Raw genomic sequence first — 23,455 nt, 5'->3', positions numbered from 1 at the left:
GTGATGATCTAGTGGGTAAAGATGTAAGCTGCGGGCCTGGACGTCCAAGTTCAGTCCAGGATAGGAGTGAGGATCTTTGCTCACTCTAGTTCCTCCAGGATTGACCAAGTCCACTCAGCCCGTTATCAAATGCGTACCAGAAATCATTCCCAAGAGTACAAGGCGGCTGCGATGATGGACCTGTCACACTCCCCCTCCTAGATTCGACGTTAAAAAAGAGTGCACTCGACCTACAGTCAGGGAAATATTTGTGTCACGGGCTTATGCCACAGTCTTCACCATATTTTTAAGTTATCTGTTTTATTCTCAGCTTCTCTTGCCTCTAAGTCCCTACACCTTCGTAGATGATGTATTTACGTCATTTGCAGACTAATACACTACTGGCCCTTAAAATTGCTACACCAAAAAGAAATGCAGATGATAAACGGGTATTCATTGGACAAATATATTATACTAGAACTGACATGTGATTACATTTTCACGCAATTTGGGTGCATAGATCCTGATAAATCAGTAGCCAGAACAACCACCTCTGACTGTAATAACGGCCTTCATAGATTGGCATTGAGTCAAACAGAGCTTGGATGGCGTGTACAGGTATAGCTGCCCATGCAGCTTCAGTACGATACCACAGTTCATCAAGAGTAGTGACTGGCGTATTGTGACGAGCCAATTCCTCGGCCACGATTCACCAGACGTTTTCAATTGGTGAGAGGTCTGGAGAATGTGCATGGCCAGAGCAGCACTCGAACATTTTCTGTATCCAGAATTGCCCGTACAAGACCTGCAACATGCGGTCGTGCATTATCTTACTGAAATGTAGGGTTTCGCAGGGATCGAATGAAGGGTAGAGCCACAGGTCGTAACACATCTGAAATGTAGCGTCCACTGTTCAAAGTGCCGTCAATTGAACAAGAGGTGACCGAGACGTGTAACCAGTGGCGCCCCATACCATAACGCAGGGTGATACGCCAGTATGGCGATGACGAATACACGCTTCCAATGTGTGTTCACCGCTATGACGACAAACACGGATGCGACCATCATGATGCTGTAAACAGAACCTGGATTCATCCGAAAAAATGACCTTTTGCCATTCGTGCACCCAGGTTCGCCGTTGAATACACCACCGCAGGCGCTCCTGTCTGTTCAAAATGGTTCAAATGGCTCTGAGCACTATGGGACTTAACAGCTGAGGTCATCAGTCCCCTAGAACTTAGAACTACTTAAACCTAACTAACCTAAGGACATCACACACATCCATGCCCGAGGCAGGATTCGAATCTGCGACCGTAGCGGTCGCGCGGTTCCAGACTGAAGCGCCTAGATCCGCTCGGCTACACAAGGCCGGCGCTCCTGTCTTTGATGCAGCGTCAAGGGTAACCGCAGCCATGGTCTCCGAGCTGATAATCGATGCTGCTGCAAACGTCGTCGAACTGTTCGTACAGATGGTTGTTGTCTTGCAAACGTCCCCATCTGTTGACTCAGGGATCGAGACGTAGCTGTACGATCCGTTACAGCCATGCGGCCGGCCAGTGTGGCCGAGCGGTTCTAGGCGCGTCAGTCTGGAACCGCGCGACCGCTACGGTCGCAGGTTCGAATCCTGCCTCGGGCATGGATGTGTGATATCCTTAGGTTAGTTAGGTTTAAGTAGTTCTAAGTTCTAGGGGATTGATGACCTGAACTGTTAAGTCCCATAGTGCTCAGAGCCATTTTTGAACAGTCATGCGGATACGAGGCCGTTGAGATCCAGCACGGTGTACCGTATTACCCTCCTGAACCCACCGATTCCATATTCTGCTAACAGTCATTGGATCTCGACCAACGCGGGCAGCAATGTCGCGATACGATAAACCGTAATCGCTATAGGCTACAATCCGACCTTTATCAAAGTCGTATACGTGATGGTACGCATTTCTCCTCCTTACACGAGGCATCACAACAATGTTTCACCAGGCAACGCCAGTCAACTGCTGTTTGTGTATGAGAAATCGGTTGGAAACTTTCCTCATGTCAACACTTTCTAGGTGTCGCCACCAGCGCCAACCTTGTGTGAATGCTCTGAAAAGCTAATCATTTGCATATCACAGCATCTTCTTCCTGTCGGTTAAATTTCGCGTCCGTAGCACGTCATCTTCGTGGTGTAGCAATTGTAATGGCCGGTAGTGTAATTATAGCTATTATAAGTTGTATTTTTGTGTTGGATAGTTCTACCAAGTTCATGTGGCAATAGCAAGCCATTAATTTTCTCCTGGGCAGCAGGTCAGTTGTTGATGTGTGGACACATGGACGTAAAAGGGTTGGTCTACAATGAGAGAAGTAGTTCACTTACCGGCGCATTTACGACTGTGCAGAAAACATCAGGTCCTAGGTTGTGATGTGTTCGTGGTAAGACTGTTCTACACAGAGAGAAAACAGTCAACACACAGATGAATGTTCTTATTAAAGGGCCACGTATAAAAATATCTGCATTTATATCCATACGCAGGGTCTCATGGATAGAAAAGCAGATATTTTTATATGTGGAACACCGAGGAACACACATAAAGGAAATTACTCAACAAATCTGTATAGCTGCAGCACAGGAGATACATCAGTAACTATACGCAGTTTCTGTTAATCAATAATAGAGTAGTTCTTGTGATATGGTACCCACAAGTTCATCAAGGCACTGTTGGTCCAGATTATCCCAGTCCTCAATGGTGATTCGGCGTAGATCCCTCAGAGTGGTGGGTGGGTCACATCATCCACAAACAGCCCTTTTCAATCCATCCCAGGCATGTTCGATTGGGTTCATGTCTGGAGAACATGCTGGCCACTCTAGTTGAGCGGTGTCGTTATCCTTAAGGAAGTCATTCAGAAGATGTGCACGATGGGAGCGCGAATTATCGTCCATGGAGAGGAATGCCTCGCCTATATGCTGCCAATATGGTTGCACTATCGGTCGGAGGATTGTATTCACATATTGTACAGCGGTTCCATTGCCTTCCATGATCACCAGCGGCGTACATCAGCCCCACATAATGCCACCCCAAAACAGCAGGGAACCCCACCTTGCTGCACTCGCTGGACAGTGTATCGAAGGCATTCAGCCTGACTGGGTTGCCTCCAAACACGTCTCCGATGATTGTCTGGTTGAAGGCGTATGTTGGCTCTGAGCACTATGGGACTTAACTTCTGTGGTCATAAGTCCCCTAGAACTTAGAACTACTTAAACCTAACTAACCTAAGGACATCACACGCATCCATACCCGAGGCAGGATTTGAACCTGCGGCCGTAGCAGTCGCGCGGTTCCGGACTGCGCGCCTAGAACCGCTAGACCACCGCGGCCGGCGAAGGCGTATGTGACACTCATTGCTGAAGAGAACATGATGATAATCCTGAGCGGCCCATTCGGGATGTTGTTGGGAGCATCTATACAATACTGCATGGTGTCATCGTTGCAAAGATGGACCTCGCCATGGACGTCGGGAGTGAAGCTGCACATCATGCAACCTATTGCGCACAGTTTGAGTCGAGTCGTAACACGAGGTCCTGTAGTTGCAAGAAAAGCATTATTCAATATGGTGGCGTTGCTGTCAGGGCTCCTCCGAGTCATAATCTGTAGGTATGGTCATCTACTGCAGTAGTAGCCATTGGGCAGCCTTAGTGAGGCATGTCATCGACAGTTACTGTCTTTCTGCATCTCCTCCATGTCCGAACAACATCGCTTTGGTTCACTTCGAGATGCCTGTACACTTCCCTTGTTGAGAGCCCTTCCTGGCACAAAGTAACAACGCGGACGCCATTGAACTGCGGTATCGACCGTCTAGGCATGGCTGAACTACAGACAACATGAGCCGTGTACCTCCTTCCTGGTGGAATGACTGGAACTGATCGGCTGTCGGACCTCCTCCGTCTAATAGACGCTGCCCATGCATGGTTGTTTACATCTTTGGGCGGGTTTAGTGACATCTCTGAGCATTCATAGCGACTGTGTCTGTGAAACAATATTCACAGTCAACGCCTATCTTCAGGAGTTCCGGGAGCCAGGGTGATGCGAAACTTTTTTTGATATATATATATTATGTTTGTTTCTTGCGTTCCAGATGTGTACCGACATATACTGGGGCGAGCCAGCTGACGCCACCGTGAGGGCGGCATCCAACCATTCCGACGCCGGGTCCATCTACTACCATCTGTTCGATTACCGAGGACCGGAGCTTGGCAACGGCACATATGGTACGTCTGGTTTACAACAACTAAAAACAAAAAAGTTTTTTGTGATATGTTTCATAGTGACACATTATTATTTATTTAGCGTATGGACATATCATGAAATTACATATACATATGTACATATTGACACACAAGAAACTTAAGTTTGTCTTTACAACTGAATATCCAGTCCTTCAATCCAGCGCACTGCATCTGGAGTTGCTAGCAGGAAGTCCTCTTTGGCGCCGTGATAGGCTCGAATCCTGCATTCACTGACAATGTGCTGAACAGTCTGGTATGGAGCTCCGCAGTCACAAGCTGGATCAGGCAGCTTCTTCCACTTAAAGAGAGCATCCCTGCATCGCCCATGGCTGGTGCGGATTCTGTTGAGAGTAGACCACGTCTTGCGTGGTAAGTCGAGTCCACTTGGAAGTTTAGCACCTGAGAAGATGTTATGCAGGTGCACATCTGTCACTGCTTCCCACCGACCTTTCCATTCTTCAAGAGGTTTGAAATTCTTAGCAACCATGTCAGCAGCATCGCACAGAGTTGGATGACGTTATTTCAGTCTCTTGCGATTTAAAAGTGGCAGGTCGCTATGCACGGGTAGGTTAGAATTCCTGGAGATCTTGTGGAATTCTCTCATAAGGGCAGTACATCTGCGTAGATCAGGAGGCATTATACTGGTTAACAGTGGAAGCCAATAAACTGGAGTAGATCTGATTGCGCCAGATATTATGCGCATTGTCGTATTCAGCTGGGTATCAACAAGCCTTGTATGATGACTATTCATCCAAACAGGTGCACAATACTCAGCACTTGAGTATACCAAGCCCAGAGCTGAAGTTCGCAGGGTGGTTGCTGAAGATCCCCAGGTAGTTCCGCATAGCTTTTGGAGCATGTTGATTCGAGTCCTCAGCTTTTGAGCTAAGAAGGTGTTGTTTGAAGCATAGTGTACGATCCAGGATGACACCAAGATATTTTGGGTTCCAGTTGTGACGAAGAATTCTGTCTCTGAAACTTACCTCCAGTTTTACGTTCGCCAACTGGTTATTTAGATGGAAGCAACACACTTCTGTTTTACTCACATTGGGTTGGAGTCTCCAGATTTTGAAGTAATTGTCTAATACAGACAGGTCATTGGCTAAAATCTCTTCTGTTGTCTTCATTTCCTGGTGTTTGACGGGTAGAGCCAGGTCATCGGCATAGCAGTATTTTCTGGACGAAGTGTCAGGTAGATCAGATAGATATAGGTTGAACAGTAAGGGTGAGAGAACTGATCCTTGAGGCAATCCGTTGTTCAGCTTCCTCTCCTTACTTATGTTGCTTCCAGTGATTACCTGGAACTTACGATCACTTAGCATGCTGTTAATCAGTCGAGCCATTGTTCTGTAGGGTATGATGCGGAGAAATTTGTAGATAAAGCCCTCCCTCCACACAGTGTCGAAGGCGGCAGTTAGATCAACAAATGCCACAGATGTTTTCTGCTTCATTTGGTATCCTGACTCTATGAAGGATGTGAGAGACAATACTTGGTCGCAGCAGCTACGCCCTGGTCTGAAGCCTGCCTGATCAACTGGAACGTTCTCTAAGATAGCGCTACTTATTCTGTTATATATTAGCCTTTCAAAAAGCTTGTAGCAGCAGCTGAGTAGGGAAATGGGGCGATAGTTTTCTACCCTGTTGCTGGGTTTGCCAGGTTTCAGAACAGATATTATCTTCAACTTTTTAAACTCAGATGGAAGTTGACCAGTCAGCAGGATGTCAGTGAAGAATTCTGCCAGCCATTTCTTAGCTTTTCCTCCGATATGGATCAGGAATTCTGGGTGGATACCATCGAATCCAGGTGCCTTAAGAGGTTTGAGGTCCTTCAGTCCAGAGTCAATGTCTGAAACTGTGAAGGGATGGGTATACTCAGATGAGGGAGATGCCTTCTTTTTAAAGACACGAACCTGTCGTCTGATATGTCTTGTATGTTTCTTGTCAGGAGGTACTCTTGAGGTGGTAATGATGTGGGAAGCAATTTGGTCTGGTGTTACTTCGGAATTTTTTCTGCATGCTGGTGCACTTCCTCCCAGTTTTCTCAGAAGACTCCATGCTTTCCTGCTCGAGTGGGTAAAGTCCATAGTTTTGACTGTTTCTGCCCATTTCTGCCTCCGAGACATGTCCAAGCTGGACAATAGTTCCGTAGCTATCTCTGGGTCACCACTTTGCTGGAAGTATTGGTACAGTGTTTCACTTTCCTCATTCCATCCTGGAACATATTCTTTTCGGTATCCTCTTGACATACACTTTTTAGCTGTTGCTGTTACTGCACCAATGAAGCGTTGATAGTTATTATGTGATGGAGGTATCCATCGAATGGTCTTATCCAGTTCCGTTGAAAACATCCAGTCGGCTTTCTGGAAATTCCATCGAGCATGCGGAGTTGATCGTATGACAGGAACTGTGCAGCCAATTTGTATTATTACAGGTCTGTGTTGGCTGTGAGGAAAGGCATCTATCACTTTCCTTGTGGTGTTGATGGGAAAGCCAGTTTCGTTGCAGCTAACAAAGCATAAGTCAGGATTTGAATCCTTGTCCCAAGCAGCTGACCTGAAAGTGCCTTGATCTTTGGCATCAAACACTAGATGAAGATTATTCTCTTCGATCCATTCTGCAAGCATGCTCCCATTTTCATCATTTTGAGAGTACTTCCAAAGTTCATGGTGACTATTGAAGTCTCCTATGTAAATAGCAGGATGTTCAGCTGTGTGTAGGACAAAATCGGGCCATATTGTTTTGGGTGGTTTGTAAACATTTGTAATAGTAATGACGTGCAATTGTATGACAACTGTATGTATATCTGCCTCCACACTTACAGAAATCAGCGAAGCTTCGTTTATGTTGTTACGGACATACGTAGCAATTCCATACACCTCGTGGTAAGTTACACCAAGTGCAGAATATCCAGGAATTCGACCTCGGCTTCGGAATATTTCTTCGCTGGAAACACGAGTTTCTTGAATGGCGACGACATCGATATTGTTGCCCAGCAAAAATTTTGACAGGTAGTCACACTTTGCCCTGCTAATGCTTTCGATATTCAGTTGAAGGAGTCTGATAGTTGGTCCAATGTTTCTTGTTAATGAGCTCTGAAAAGAACTGTTTATGCTATTTAGTTGATATGTCATTGCCAGGAGATCCTATGGATAGTCTGGCTGCCTGTAATCGCTGTTGCTCAATTAGCACCACCCAGGTGGCACGTGTAGGGTATTTTAAGGTTAAACCTACGGACGTGAGCAACGCTACCTCCCATAGTGACACAATTTTCCCACGAGCCCATTCTCATCTGTTGCCGTGCACTCGTTTCTTTTCTTTATTTTATCTTTTTAAACAAAAAACTTACCTGATATTCACATTCCCCACAATGCTAGGGCCTGCCAGCAGTCTCCATAATGCCGCTCTTCATCCACTGAATGAAATGATTTGAAGTTCATTGATAAGAATAAAAATTATTGCTTGACAAGTTAATGATGCGTATGGTCCTGAATGGTGGTTGAAAACAGTGATTAAGATATTTTGATTTAGCTGTCTTTGAGGATACCGAACGAAATATCAAATACTGTGCGACATTTAAGGTAATAATGTATGTAAATAGTTTATATTATGTAGATAAATTTACGATACGAGCATATCACATAAATAACCTTACTTAAAAGCTTACTATATCACACACTGAATAATTATAACTACTCAAAAGAGTACATCTTGTTATCTCTTATCTTAAAATCCTTGTCATTGCTTATTTAAAGCATTCAACAATAAAAATTCAAAATTAAGCAACCGCCGCTAGAAAAACTCGCGTGAATAATTTTGGCGAGAAATGTTGCAACAACCAGTCCAAATTATGAGTATGATTGGTTGAAATAAGCAGAAGAAACAAAGTATGCACCACAAAATACGTTCAACTTTTCAGTCCTTATTAAAACTGTCGAAATTAAACTTGTTTTACCCGAAAATAAATTTTCCACAATACAGCATAGAAGTTTTCAAAGAAAATGCAGTAAAGCATTTTATATTGGTTATAAACAAGGTGACCTTTTTCTGATAGTTATTTTCGTAGTAGTTTTTGCATTAGTTTAATTTTCTGTGTGGTCACCGACAAAGCTTTAAATGTTCGATCAAACAGTGTATCTTTTTGTGCTGGGTTGGGCATATTTCTGGATTGGTACATGCATTGTTTAGCAAGTCCAGATATTTCTCGATGGTTTTAAGGCACCGGTGAATGGAATATTTAATGCATGAACAACGAAACGATAATGAAGAGTAATAACCAGGTTTTTAGGATTCCCTGCCTCATTCGATAAAAACGGGACCCTTATAGGCTCACTTCGTTGACCGTCTGCCTGTCTGTCCGACTGTTAAAAACCCCTTTTCTGAGGAATCGACACATTTATCAACTTGAAATTTATCTCACATATTAAGGTCAACGGTCCCCCTTTGATTCTGTGTTTCTTAAAAAGTGTTGCAGAAGTGTCATGAAATGTTAGAATTTTTCAGTCTTTATTCGGCGTGTACGTTTACTGCTGAAATAATAGCAATAAAAACCGAAAATCGATTATTTCAGAAACCGGTTATCTTCAGCGGTTTTAAAACACAGGTTACACTGGAAATGAAAAAAACGGTATAACCGAAAGCCGGTTGTTTCAGTCATAACCACCATCCCTAACAACAATATGATTAGGAGAAGTCAGATCAGAGTTCTCAAGGATGGAGGAAACAGTGTCGTGATGAAATGTAGTTTCGCGGAAATACGTTTGACAATGGTATTCCTAGTGTTTGACGATATGTGAGAACTTTATCAGCCGGTACAGCATACGTATAATGGGAGAAAATTCATGCGGATAGCGAAGCGGAGAGCATGACATTCAACGATTTGAAGTGAGGGTTGAAGGGAGTGGAGCGGTGGAGGGGGAGGGGGGGGGGGAGCGATCCATAGATCTGTCCAACATCCGTGTGCGCTTGCTTGTTGCAATCTCGAGCACTTGTTGTAAACGACAGTAGAGTCAGGTAGACTTAAAATCGTGGACAAGTTGAGCTTTCACAAGGAGAACATGGTAAGCTCCACCCGATTTCCCAGAAACTTCGCTCAGTGGAAGATGAGCCAAAAAAAGGGAACACGTCTTATCCGTAGATACTCGCCCGTTTCTGAGAAAACAATCGTCAAGGTTTTCGACGAAATTTGTTATCAAGTTAGGTTACACAAAGGCATTATACGAGGGTGAGTCAAATGAAAACCTTAAATTTGTAATAACAAATCGAAATTTTGCGCCGTTATCCTGTAAGTTGGTAAGCGTGCTACAAGCAGCGTGCAGAATGGCCTGTAGGTGGCAGCATAGTGCAGATGCATACATACCGTCCCAGTATCAGTATAAAGCTGGCCGCCTCACTTGCGACTTGCACCAGGGAATAACAGCGTTCTGTTATTCGGTTTTTGCGTAGTGAAGGTGTGAAACCTATTGACATTCATCGACGAATGAAGGTTCAGTACGGTGATGCATGTTTGTCACAGCAGCAAGTCTACGAATGGAGTGGAAAGTTCGCAAATTGTGTGACTTCAGTGGAAGATGCTCCTCGTCCAGGTCAGGCACAACGAGTTGTGGCTCCACAGAACATTGCAGCAGTTCAAGCCATAGTGAAGGAAAACCGCCGAGAGACACTGAATGACACTGCAGCATGTTTACAGATTAGTCATGGGCCAGCACACCACATGGTGCATGATGTGCTCCAGTTTCACAAAGTGTCTGCAAGATGGGTGCCACGGTAGCTGTCTCCTGAAATGAGAGAACGACGTGTTGATGCTTCTGAAGAACGTCTTCGGCGCTTTGAACGAGAAGATGATGGCTTCCTTGCAAAAATCGTTACTGGGGACGAAACCTGGGTTCACTTCCACCAACCGGAAACGAAGAGATCGAGCAACCCAGACCTTGGTCCAAGTGATTTCCATATGTTTGGACCACTCAAAGACGGAATGGGAGGAAAGAAGTTCCCTTCTGATGAAGAGGTGCGTCACGCGGTGCATGAGTGGTTGCGCGGACTACCAAAAGAATTTTTTTCTAAAGAAATTCATGCACTTTGTAAGCGCTGGAGGACTTGCATTGAACGTGCGGGAGATTATGTTGAAAAGTGATACAGCATTGTACCACTTCTGCACAATAAATAATATTTTAAAAAATATTTAAGGTTTTCATTTGACTCACCCTCGTATTAATTGTAAGATAACAGTGTCATTTATTATACATTTAAAATTATACATGACTGTGTTTAAACTGACACACATTTTTTTTTAGCGCAACGCAATCTGACTTTCAATAATCCCTACAAAAGAATGGCCCTGACTAACATTAACCTATACCTTTCACAAATCACTTACCTCACAAAAATCTTCGTTACTCGAACTACTGCAATACAGCGAGCACCACTACTGCCAGCTAAATAAAAGATTCAAACTAAGGAAGGTACTAACTACTGATAGGCATAGTTAGCAAATGAAAGATTTTAATAGAGAACAAACAATGTATTTACCTTAATAGTGTTGAAAAATCATAATATACTAGCAGTTCATGACATCCAGTCTTACAAATTTCAAAACTCCGCCATTTCTCTCCCCACATCCACCACTGCTGGCGGCTCACCTCCAACTGCGCAACGCTACGCGCAGTTAACAGCCAACAGCCCAACACTACAATGGCAGACACCAATGCAAACTAGCCACAGACTGCACACAGCACAGCCAGTGATTTTTCATACAGAGCGCGACGTGGCGTTACCAATATGAAAACCTAAACAGCCTACTTACACATTATATATTGTGTATGGCCTTTTCAAGGGTTACAATCTCTTTAAACTCTCACATACTTATATTTCATTCTTATATCAGCTCTTAATCCTCACATTTTATTCTAATTTTATTCTTCTGGAATATTTGGAGTCTTCCCGCGGATGATGCCGATCGTAGAAACATTCGAAACACAGAACTTCTGAGCAGCAAGAGCATCACACGAAGGCGATATTTCTTGGTATGAATCTCACTCGCGAAAGAAACGTCGTTACCATTGTTGAAGGTTTCAAGCCTTGACAATAATTGCGCGGCAAGCCACGCATAACGGATCACCTTTCCGAAAACTGGCATTGATTATGAATCAAGATACATTACAGGATTTCCACCGAAAGCAATTTCAAACAGTTTTTCATTCATTTATTGTTTCTTTAATTCATTCGCTAGACATTTAGTTAGCTGACGAATAAGGACATCGTTATTTCAGTACACATTGGAAAACATTAATGTAGTAATGTTCTACGGGCATGGGTAGATACTCATAAACGAAAAACAGAAATAAAAATAATAATCGGGTTTCGACCACGGGGCGCAAAAGTAAAGCCGCGACGCTGGCAACTGCGCCACCTCTTTGTTTGGATTGTTTAATGGCTAAAATACACCTGAAGTACCTCGAAACCTTTGACCGTAGTTTGCACAGAAACTGTCAAACATCTACGGATAAGCCGAGATACGCGTCCGCTAGTGTTGACCCCTCTTTCATCAAGCGAAGTTTCTGGGAACTTGGGAGATGGATTAGCCGTGTTCTCCTCGTCAGTGCACTAAATAATCTGAGAAATAACGAAGATGTGTCTGCTGATAATGATACTGCCTTCGGCACAAGTCTCATCCCTGAGAAGATGTAAGAAAAACCCAGAATTTTCGCTACACGTGATAAATGACAGCTAACCTTACCGGATCAAAAATGTAAAAGGAGTGTAATAGGCGAGAGAAAACATTTCAGCACTATTCACTCCCTGCATTCTTATACTCTGACGCAGAATCAGTACTACGCCGATTCAATATGGAACGAAACTAACGGCAACCGCAAAGGTGATCTGCAGAAAACGATATTCTGGGTGAGTTAAGGGCAAGTAGGAATTACTAAAAGCTGCCGCTGCCGCGTATAAAACACTTATAGGACCCCTCCTTCCACATTTGTAGAGTTTTCAGGACCCGTATTAACTTCATTTCCCGTCGTTTCAGTCGCGATTGGAATAAACGCGGGTACGGATAAGAATGTAAACTCACATGCGTTGATAATGGAACTGGGAGTCAATGGTCAATTTGCTCTCGCGCTATTGAAGCCAGCACAGCGTGAAATTCATAGATGTAGCAACCACGTCCCATACATTTAAAAACAATCAGTATGGAGTGAAATTAACAGGTGATTTCTGAACGGGAAAAGTGAACTGAAGCTGTTGATATTCTGGGTGAGTTCGGGGCAACTAGACCTTATCAGTAAACCATGTCGCGTATCAACCATTCTATTTCGCTGCTGTCTGCACGTACGTGGTTCACCAGCGCAAAAACTAAAACGGAGCCAGTAAGATTTGGTGTGTAATTCATTAGCTGCATCATTTCATATCATTTTTTCTAGTTATAATACGTAACTGTAAACGCTCTCTAACCTTATAATAATAAAAATTATAGCTCCCCATTAACAACTGTCACAAAATGTAGTGAAAATAACTGAGTGAACATTCCTAATGCCGTAAACGCCTTCGAAGAAGAGCACGCAGACACCATTTTGCGCAGGAGAAACTACACTACTGGCCATTAAAATTGCTACACCAAGACGAAATGCAGATGATAAACGGGTATTCATTGGACAAATATATTATACTAGAACTGACATGTGATTAATTTTCACGCAATTTGGGTGCATAGATCCTGAAAAATCAGTACCCAGAACCACCACCTCTGGCCGTAATAACTGCCTTGATACGCCTGGGCATTGAGTCAGAGCTTGGATGGCGTGTACAGGTACAGCTGCTCATGCAACTTCAAAAAGATACCACAGTTCATCAAGAGTAGTGACTGGCGTATTGTGACGAGCCAATTGCTCGGCCACCATTGACAAGAAGTTTTCAGTTGGTGATGGATCTGGAATACGTGCTGGCCAGGGCAGCAGTCGAACATTTTCTGTAACCGGAAAGGCCCGTACAGGACCTGCAACATGCGGTCGTGAATTATCCTGCTGAAATGTAGGGTTTCGCAGGGATCGAATGAAGAGTAGAGCCACGGGTCGTAACACATCTGAAATGTAACGTTTACTGTTCAAAGTGCCGTCAATGCGAACAAGAGGTGACCGAGACGTGTAACCAATGGCACCCCATACCATCACGCCGGGTGATACGCCAGTATGGCGATGACGAATACACGCTTCCAATGTGCGTTCACCGCGATGTCGCCAAACACGGATACGCCCATCATAATGATGTAAACAGAATCTGGATTCAGCCGGAAAAAATGACGTTATGCCATTCGTGCACCCAGGTTCGTCGTTGAGCACACCATCGCAGGCGCTCCTGTCTGTGATGCAGCGTCAAGGGTAACCGCAGCCATGGTCTCCGTACTGATAGTCCATGGAGCTGCAAACGTCGTCGAATTGTTCGTACAGATGGTTGGTGTCTTTCAAACGTCCCCATCTGTTGACTCAGGGATCGAGACGTGGCTGCACGATCCGTTACAGCCATGCTGATAAGATGCCTGTCATCTCGACTGCTAGTGATACGAGGCCTTTGGGACCCAGCACGGCGTTCCATATTACCCTCCTGAACCCACCGATTCCATATTCTGTTAACAGTCAATGGATCTCGACCAACGCGAGCAGCAATGTCGCGATACGATAAACCACAAAGTTGGAAACGTGATGTTACGCATTTCTCCTCCTTACACGAGGCATCACAACAACGTTTCACCTGGCAACGCCGGTCAACTGCTGTTTGTGTATGAGAAATCGATTGGAAACTTTCCTCATGTCAGCACGTTGTAGGTGTCGCCACCGGTGCCAATCTTGTGTGAACGCTCTGAAAAGCTGATCATTTGCATATCACAGCATCTTCTTCCTGTCGGTTAAATTTTGTGTTTGTAGCATGTCATCTTCGTGGTGTAGCAATTTTAATGGCCATTAGTGTACATTCCAATTAAGGATTTAATGAATGTTGTGATGCCACTAAATCTTGAATTGTTCTCTAGCGTTAGCTGTTGTAATTGGCGCTTCATGTCTTCCAAATTGAACGCCGCCTTCCCTAAGATCTTCGATGTACAGAGTTATGAAGTGGGTGCGGATATTTGAAAGACAAGGTAACATTTTAAAAGCTGATGGTAGTTGAGTAAAAATAGCGTGCTGTATGATGGACGAAAGTTATCACGCTGGAATGTAACTTTATGGACATATGTGGGAAGTGCAGGCCATGTGATAATAGAGTTTTCCAAAACTGAGACGTCATTACCTCATTGACGACAAATAAAAGATACTTTTTCAGTGGCACCGCACGACATAAGAAAGGAACCTTTTGATTGACAGTCAGTCAGGACCCTCAGTACCCAAGTTCGATTTTCATCCGTCCCCACACTGTAACCTTTCCGTACAAATTAAAAAATATAAAATAATGATGTGTAAGCTTCCCAAACAAAAAATAAAAATAATTAAATTTGGATTATTAAATTCTGACACATGAAAACTGATAAATATTAACTCATGAAAAACTGATAAATTTTGACGTAAGCACCGCTACGCCATGGCCCTGTTAAATCGATCTGAATCTGTCCGTGAGAAATAAACTGAAAATTTTTTACATCGTGATGGTTCGCCGGATAACGCTGTCTATATATCTGCTCGTAAATGGCACACCTACAATACTGGCCTATCTACTAATAGTGGATAACATTTGTCTGAGATATGAATTACGAGAAAAACTGACTTTACTTAATTACACACTTGCACAGCTGGTCGTCTGATTACTAAGAGCACATGACTATGATCTGACAAAAATTCTGGAATATTTTAATTTAGATAAATGACTGGATCGAGACTGGCAATGACTTAAGGGGGAATTATACTTTTATAGTTGACTGGTAAAAACAATTACATTCTGACAATTTATTACGTTATTGATAAATATCTACAATCCATTTCATGGGAAAATTGAATATATTACAAATATGGGTCAATTGGTGCTGACGAATCACAAAAGAAAACATTGAAACAAATTTATATTAACATGTCAGACAAGTGACTTAACTACGCGCATGCCAATAAATATAATAAAATTTACCTTACAATAGATGGTTGACTTAATTACACTGTTGATTTTTCGTTATATTAACAATTATTCATGTGTTCATCATCATCTCAATCCATGGAATCATTTAGCTCTGCGGCTGATCACAATTATTATTCAGTTACATATAATAAAATTTTACAATTTGTTCTGCACTGTGACTTTAACAACAGCGACAGACTACAATAACAGTGTAGCAACGAGCGACTGCAACTGTGGCAAAGACTGCTCTGACCTGCGACTATTGCAGCTTTCTTTTAACAAGGGCAAAGGTATTTTATGTTTGAGGCAGCGCCTGTGAATTGTCGTTCTAGCAAATGAGCAATACATCGAGATTACATTTGCTCCACCAGGGTGCTGAACCCCTTACGACACTCATCTTGATTCAGCAGTTAATGTCATTCAACGCTCTTCCACATGTTCTACCAGTCAGCACCCTCTTATTGCCCAAAAACGATTCATCAATTTGAAAGCACCGTAAGGTTAAATTTTGGTGGCTGGTAACAATTTCACAGCATTTGGCACGCTGAGATAGTAAGTGAGAGGTAGCAAACGGTAGAATTTAAATAAACAGTTTTCATAATACTCATCTGTTGTTGTTCTTCTCTATTGTCGGAAATTATGGGCTCGTAAACGATGCCCATCCTAGATTCTGAAATGCAACTTCATATACTGGTCTAGAGAATACTCGGCTTCATTTTCTTAAATGATATGAACACTCGTTGAGTTTCTGTTGTCGAACAGATATATTTTTAGTTATTTCACTTCGCAATACAATTGAGTTCAACTTCCACGCTAGTTGAACACATACATAAATCTTACTCCGCACTCGTACTGGACAAGAACAAAGATTTACCTATGACAACATATAGCAAAGAAAATAATATCGTATATTTATCTATTCATGCAAAGTCATCTATGGAACATACATTTTAAAAAAAGTACGAATAATTGTATATTGTTGTCTATCATTTTTTAGATGTCCATACTAATCATAGTAATTACATAAAATGTTTATATATGTTGACGTTTATGCACTTTCGTATAGCTATTTGGTAGTGGATTTCTGGGTTTTGAGTCTTTAATTTGGGAATCAGTCATTTCATATTATTCAAGATTGGTCATTGGATTTTGTCTCACCATAACCACTTTTATTATAATGTGCTCCTGTAAATCACGTTCAACTAACGGAAGTAGTACACAGAGTTTCACAGGCAAGACAATGTGCTGAAATGACAACCTTTAAAAGGTAAGAGAATATTAACTGTGAACAGCACTCGAGATTTAAGTTATTTTTTCCGTCTTAGTAGTACAGACTCCGTACTATAGAGCACCGTCTAATGTGAGCAAAATGGTGGACACCATGCTTACGGAATAGATGATGGTATAGAATCAGACTAGCTCATAAGACGTGTAAGTAGCCTCGTTGATTTGTTCTAATCATCCATCCCATTCTTAGTTTGTTATTATGGTGGGTGTACATTCAGTTTTCACTTATTTGTAATCCTGGTATCAGTTGTTAATTGATTCAGAAATGTACAATATTAAAGCTTCGTGTCTGGGTTTTTGATATCATTAGAAACGGTGATATACTTCAATTAGGCAAGCATATGGCGTTGAAACTGGTAATAAATTTCAAAGAACTGTCCCAGTGATTACCTGGGGCAGTTCAGACAGTGATGCCGAAACACTGTTTTGAGCTCCACTTCCCTCTGAAACACTTCACATTTTCAAATTTAGTTACATCCTAATTGTTTTATTATAAAACTGCAGCCAGAGTTTCTTTTACTTAGGTACAAGCCACGCCTCGCAGGGTTTCATGATGTTCTACAACGAGCGTATGGGCCTGCCAGATCCCAATACGACGTTTGGTCAGTTGAGACTGGCCATGATACGGCTGTGGAGCAACTTCATTAAATACGGGTAAGTGGAGGACACATGCTGCGTTTTATGTACTGTAACAGCTAAGGGAGTTTGTTCCTTTCTTCTTTTGTTATTATTACCCCAGCACCTCTTCAAAAATGGTTCAAATGGCTCTGAGCACTGTGGGACTCAACTGCTGTGGTCATTAGTCCCCTAGAACTTAGAACTACTTAAACCTAACTAACCTAAGGACAGCACACAACACCCAGCCATCACGAGGCAGAGAAAATCCCTGACCCCGCCGGGAATCGAACCCGGGAACCCGGGCGTGGGAAGCTAGAACGCTACCGCACGACCACGAGATGCGGGCAGCACCTCTTCCCTAATAGTGTAAAGGGCTCTAAGACTGTAGATAGTGGATGGTGGGGGAAGGTGATACGGGCGCGAAAAGTGGCCACTGCATATTTTTTGCCGTGAGCAGTGCTGCTGCCTGCCGTGAAGAGGTAAAACTAGTTCTTGTCAGTGAGTTTGACAGAGGAGGCTTGTTTCGTTACTTTTGACTTAAAACTTTTCCGATGTTCAGTCGTCTCGTGTATGGTAAGTCATTTGTTTTATTCTTGTTACCTCACTTAGATGCAGAGTAATAGTATTTTACGATGTAAAAGTTTAAACATCTTTTGGTTTACAAATATAGTATCTTGTTGTTTCTTGCTACTTGATTGTTTCGTATGTGAACTACTAATGCCGGCATGGTGGCCGAACGGGGAAAAGTGGGCTGGCAGTGGATAAAAACCGCTCTTCAGCCAAAGGTTACATAAACTGTATTTAAGGACGGTTAAAATATATAAAAGGTGACAATACCAAGAGATTTTGTGAAAAACACATATGTGGACGATATTTACGGTTTTTACATCAAGACGAGTGACAAAAGGGAAGACGGGGGAGGAGAATCGAAAGAAAACTGTATTCGAGTGACGCTCATCTGTTATTCGCAGTCTACATCTACATCGATATCCAGTATATGGCGCGTTGCGGAGGTTACCCCGTACCACTACTAGTCATTTCCTTACCTGTTCCACTCTCAAATACACTGATCAGCTAGAACATTATCACCAGCTACCTAACAGCCGGTATACCCATTCTCGGCAAGGATAACAGCGGTGACGCGTCGTGGCATGGAAGCAAAGAGGTCTCTGGAGGGAGTTGGCATCACATCTGCACACAAAAGTCACCTAATCCCCGTAAATTCTGGGGAGGGTTGCGATGAACTCTGACGCCATGTTTAATCACATCCCAGATGTGTTTGATCAGGTTCAGATCTAGCTAGTTAGGCAGCCAACCAATCAATTGGAACACACCACTGTGTTCCTTGAACCATTCCATTACACTCCTGACATTGTGACATGGCGCATTATCTTTTCAAAAACTGCCACTGCCATCGGGAAATATTATCGTCATGAAGGGGTGTACGTGGTCTGCAACCAGTGTATGGTACTCCTTGGTCATCATGGTGCCTTGCGCGACCTCCGCTGCTCCCATGGATGCCCACGTGAATATTCCCCAGAACATAACGGAGCCGCAGCAAGTTGTCTCCCTCCCGCAGCACGGGTGTAAATGAGCTGTTCCCCTGGAAGACGACGGATTCGCTCCCTCCCATCGGTATGATGAGGAAGATGTCGAGATTCATCAGACCATGCAATGCTCTGGCATTGCGCCAAAGTCTAGGGCTGATGGTCACGTACCCATTTCAGTCATAGCTGCTGATGTCATAGTGTTAACACTGGCACATACGTGGGTCGTTGGCTGTGGGGGCTCATCGTTAGGAGTGTTGAGTGCACTGTATTTTCAGGCACACTTGTACACTACCCACCATTAAAGTCTGATGTTAGTTCTGTCACAGTGCGCCGCCTGTTCTGCTTTACCAGTCAGCCCAACCTCTGACATCCGGCATCTGTAATGAGAGACAGCCGCCCAACGCCATGACGTCTGGACAAGATTTCACCTTGGTTTCGCCACTTGTTGAAGACACTTACCACACCACTCCTCGAACACCCGACACGTCCTGCAGTTTCCGAAATGCTCGTGTCGAGCTCTCAGGCCATCATAATCTGCCCCCAGTCAAACTCAAATAGATCGCGCTCCTTCCCCACTCTACACACGGTCAGCACGCTAACTGATACTACACGCACTGTTCTTGTGTCTGACTAGCAGTCATTCCTCGCCAGGTGACGCTGCTGTCTGCTGGATGGGTTTCTGTAGGTGGATCGGTGGTCGTAATGTTCTGGATGATCAGTGTAGAACGAGGGAAAAACGACTGTCTGTACACCTCCGTATGAACCCTAGTTTCTAGTGTCTTATTTTCGTGGTCCTTACATGCAATGTATGTGGGAGGCAACAGAATCGTTCTGCAGTCAGTTTCAAATGCCGGTTCTCTAAATTTTCTCAATAGAGTTCCTTGAAAAGAATGTCGCATTTGAGTTCCTGAAGCAACTCTGGAACATTTGCATGTTGTCGAACCCACCAGCAACAAACCTAGCAGCCCACCTCTGAATTGCTTCGACGCCTTCCTTTAATCTATCCTGGTATGGATCCCAAACACATGAGCAGTACTCAAGAATAAGTCGCACTAGCGTCCTATCTGTGATCTCCTTTACAGATGAACCGCACTTTTCTAGCATTCTCTCAATGAACCGAAGTCGACCATTCGCTTTTCCTACCTCAGTCCTCCCATATTTGTTCCATTTCATATCACCTAGTAACAGATATTTTAACGACGTGACTGTGTCAAGCAGGATACTGCTAATACTGTGTCCGAACATTATGGATTTGTTTTTCCTATTCATCCACACTAACTTACATTTTTCTACACATTAATGTGACCACCAGGTGTGTTCGAAGTCAACGTGCAATACCTAGTCATAGACGGGAGGTGGCAGCCCTAGCAGTGGAGAGTATATAAAGCTTGTCGGCGGGACGCGGAAAACATTGCAGTCGTTGTCGGAATGAGGAAACAGAGCGATTTATCTGATGTCCAAAAGGGTTTGATCATTAGGTTTCGTGCCAAGGGAGGAGATATTTCTGAAACGGCTAAATTTGCAAACTCTTCGCGTGCCGCAATGGTTAAAGTACAGCGTGCATGGCAAAGTGGAGCTATCCAAGACAACTGTGGTGCACCATGGGCCTTAGATGACAGGGATGAATTACAGCTGCGGAGATGACTACGGGTGAACAGATGTGCAACTGTCGAGCAACTGATCGCCCAGATGAACCAAGGGGCTACAAGCAGTGCCTCTTCAACGACCATTCTGCGAAAGCTGTTGCGTAAGGGCCTTCGCAGCAGGCACCTGAATCATGCACCCATGCTGGCTGCTGTTCATAGGTGACGAAGGACGGAATTTGCACGCCATAACCGCAATTGGACGTGCGCTGAGCGGCGGCGGGTGGCTTTTTCGGATGAATCACGTTTTATGCTCCAATGGACAGGTGGCCTCTGGTGTCTACAGCCCTGCAACAATCGTCAGAAGGGTCCAGGCCAGAGGAGCGAGCGTTATGATCTGTGGAATACTTTCACGGCATTCCCTGGAAGGCACAACGGATTAAAATAAACTTGCATCCATCCTTGGGAACCATGTCCATCCGTACATGCAGTTTCCCCCCCCCCCCCCCCCCCAGCAGTTTGCATCTGCCAGCAGAACAACGCAACGTATCACGCAGCTCACAGTGTATGTTTGTGTTTCAAAAAGCACCAGGATGAGTCTACCGTACTCCCCCGGTCATTAAAACCCCCAGATTTACGAGGAGGTACCCAGAAAACCGGAATTACTTCTTATAAGCTATATATTTTCAAACTCTATACAAAACAGACTTATCGCCTCCAAAATACTCTCCATTTCAACTAGTATATCTGTCCCGTCGGTGCTTCCACATTTCGAAAAGTTTTTTATAGTCACCTTTAGAAATGGATGACAGCTCCTCCCTCGTTTCATTCGTGACTTCTTCAATGTTATCAAATCGATATCCTTTCATGCCCCTTTTCAGTCGTCCAGTGTCAGGTCAGGCGAGTAAGGTGCGTGGGACAGCCGAACCATTCCATTTTTAGCTAAAAACTGTCTAACAGAGATGGCTGTGCGTGCAGATGGGTTGTAGCAGTGGAAGAACCTGTTGACCACAAATCGGGTCTTTTTGGACGAACACTGTTAAACAGTCTTCGTAAAACATCCAAATAAAATTTAATTGACGGTCTGACCTGGTGGAACATACTCTGAATGAACTACGCCCTTAGAATCAAAAAAGCAAATCAGCATTGTTTTGATGCATGATTTGACTGGACGACATTTTTTTGGAGAGGGTGACGATAACGTCTTCCACTGGCTTGACTGTTGCTTTGTTTCTGGGTCGTAACCATAGCACCATAACTCATCATCAGTAATGACCTCCGACAGATAATCTGGATCAGTTTCAAGCTGTTGTTTCAAAGCACGTCAAGTTTCAGCTCGTTGTTCCTTTTGATTGTCAATCACCCAAGGAACAAACTTGGCAACAACCCTTTTCATCCCGAAATCTTCCTGAACCTAGCTCCAAAACAACCCACTAATCTCTGACAGTTGATCAATTGTCTGTCGACGGTCTGTGAGCACAAGCTCTCGAATTTTTCAATATTTTTGTCGATTCGGGTAGTTGATGGACGTGCAGAACGAGGTTTGTCACCAATAGACATGTCGCCATTTTTAAATCGAACAAACCTTTCGTACACTTGAGTTTTTCCCATAGCTTCATCTTGGTAAGTTGTTTTCGAAATTAAAGCAGTTTCAGCGGCATTTTTACCGAGTGTAAAACAACATTTCGGTGCTGTACATTGTGCATTTAAATTTTCCATCACAAAAAACTAAGCAAGAACAAAACAGCACTAGCAAAAACAATCACTGCAGATGAACAGATCAATTCAAGTCGACAACACAGGTGGCGCTGAACCGGCAATGAGTTGCACTATACCCTAGCAACAGAAATGGTTACTACACTAGCTCCGTCCACGCCAATGTAATTGCGTTTCTTTTTTTTTTTATACTACCTCGATGAGGTGGTACCATAGAACCTAGCAGAGCTGACCACAGCACTGGAGTCCGTATGGCTCCACAGCCCTGTCTGTACCTTCCAGAACCTGACTGGCTGTCTTCATGCACGTCCGCGCTACGGAAGGTGGGCTATTCAGGCTTTTGACGGGTGGTCACATTGATGTGACTGGACCGTGTACTAAGCATAATGTAGTCTTCATTATCTGTGATTTCACATTTTGGTGCTTTCAGTGTGAGAAGCTTGTATGAAGGAGTACAAATTTTTAATTTCGCCAGGCGACCAGACTGCAGCACAGAAGTAAAAGCACAGTTCTGGTACTGGCATACGGCCAACCTCCCACTACAAAGGTTTAATAACCTTACTGGAAGCAGCCTCACACAACGCAACGTTTCTGAACTATAAATAATTGCGACTTTTGTTTCTTTTACAGAACACCATCTCCAGAGGGCGAGGAGTTCATCTGGGAGCCTTTCGACAACACAAATCTTTATTATGCGCACATCACAGACACCGTCAATCTGGAGCAAGCCTTGTTCAAGGAACGCATGGAATTCTGGCAACAGAATATCCCCCTCTGAACTTTGTGTAATCGTTGACGTGCGCCATTGCTATACTTCCTGCGCACGACTGATATTATATTTGTCACTGTTGTTCGCTCAGCATGTTTATCACGCAATGTTTCGTAACACGGCGTGTCAAAATGGACTCATGTGCTTCATGGGAAGTCACAGTGCTGTGTACTGTTTTGATAGCTCCAAACAGAACACTTTAATAAAGAAAACAAGTAGAAAAGTACTGACTCATTTTATATTTGAGCGCCTCGGCTATGAAAAGATTCGGCATGCAAATGGTGAGTTTATTCGGGGTTATTTTGGCATGTGATGGCGCTTAACACTTCAGCAAGAACTGCTACACATCTGCATCGTGAAGGAAAAATAAGCCAGCCGCTATGGCCGAGCGGTTCTAGGCACTTCAGTCCGGAACCACACTGGTGCCACGGTCGCAGGTCCGAATCCTGCCTCGGGCATGGATGTGTGTGATATCCTTAGGTTAGTTAGGTTTAAGTAGTTCTAAGTCTAGGGGACTGATGTCCTAAGATGTTAAGTCCCATAGTGCTCAGAGCCATTTGAACCATTTTTAGGAAAATACAGTAGTGGAAATTCAAAAACGACT

At 43.6% G+C, this 23,455-nt stretch overlaps 1 protein-coding gene across 1 annotated transcript in view; it reads left to right on the top strand.

The window, feature by feature from the left end:
* The window catches only part of LOC124622952 (venom carboxylesterase-6-like), an 82,368-nt gene extending 59,291 nt beyond the window's left edge, over positions 1-23,077 (top strand). The window contains exons 8-10 of the mRNA XM_047148742.1: positions 4,090-4,222; positions 17,140-17,269; positions 22,713-23,077. Of these exons, the coding sequence (XP_047004698.1) occupies positions 4,090-4,222; positions 17,140-17,269; positions 22,713-22,860 (411 nt within the window). The 3' untranslated portion in view covers positions 22,861-23,077. The remainder of the gene's footprint in view (positions 1-4,089; positions 4,223-17,139; positions 17,270-22,712) is intronic.
* Positions 23,078-23,455: the final 378 nt, after the last annotated feature.

The sequence above is a fragment of the Schistocerca americana genome, chromosome 7 (genome assembly GCF_021461395.2).
Source record: "Schistocerca americana isolate TAMUIC-IGC-003095 chromosome 7, iqSchAmer2.1, whole genome shotgun sequence".
Classification (NCBI taxonomy): Eukaryota; Metazoa; Arthropoda; class Insecta; order Orthoptera; family Acrididae; genus Schistocerca; species Schistocerca americana.
The sequence above is the reverse complement of the archived record's forward strand: the minus strand, read 5'-3'. Positions and strand labels throughout refer to the sequence as shown.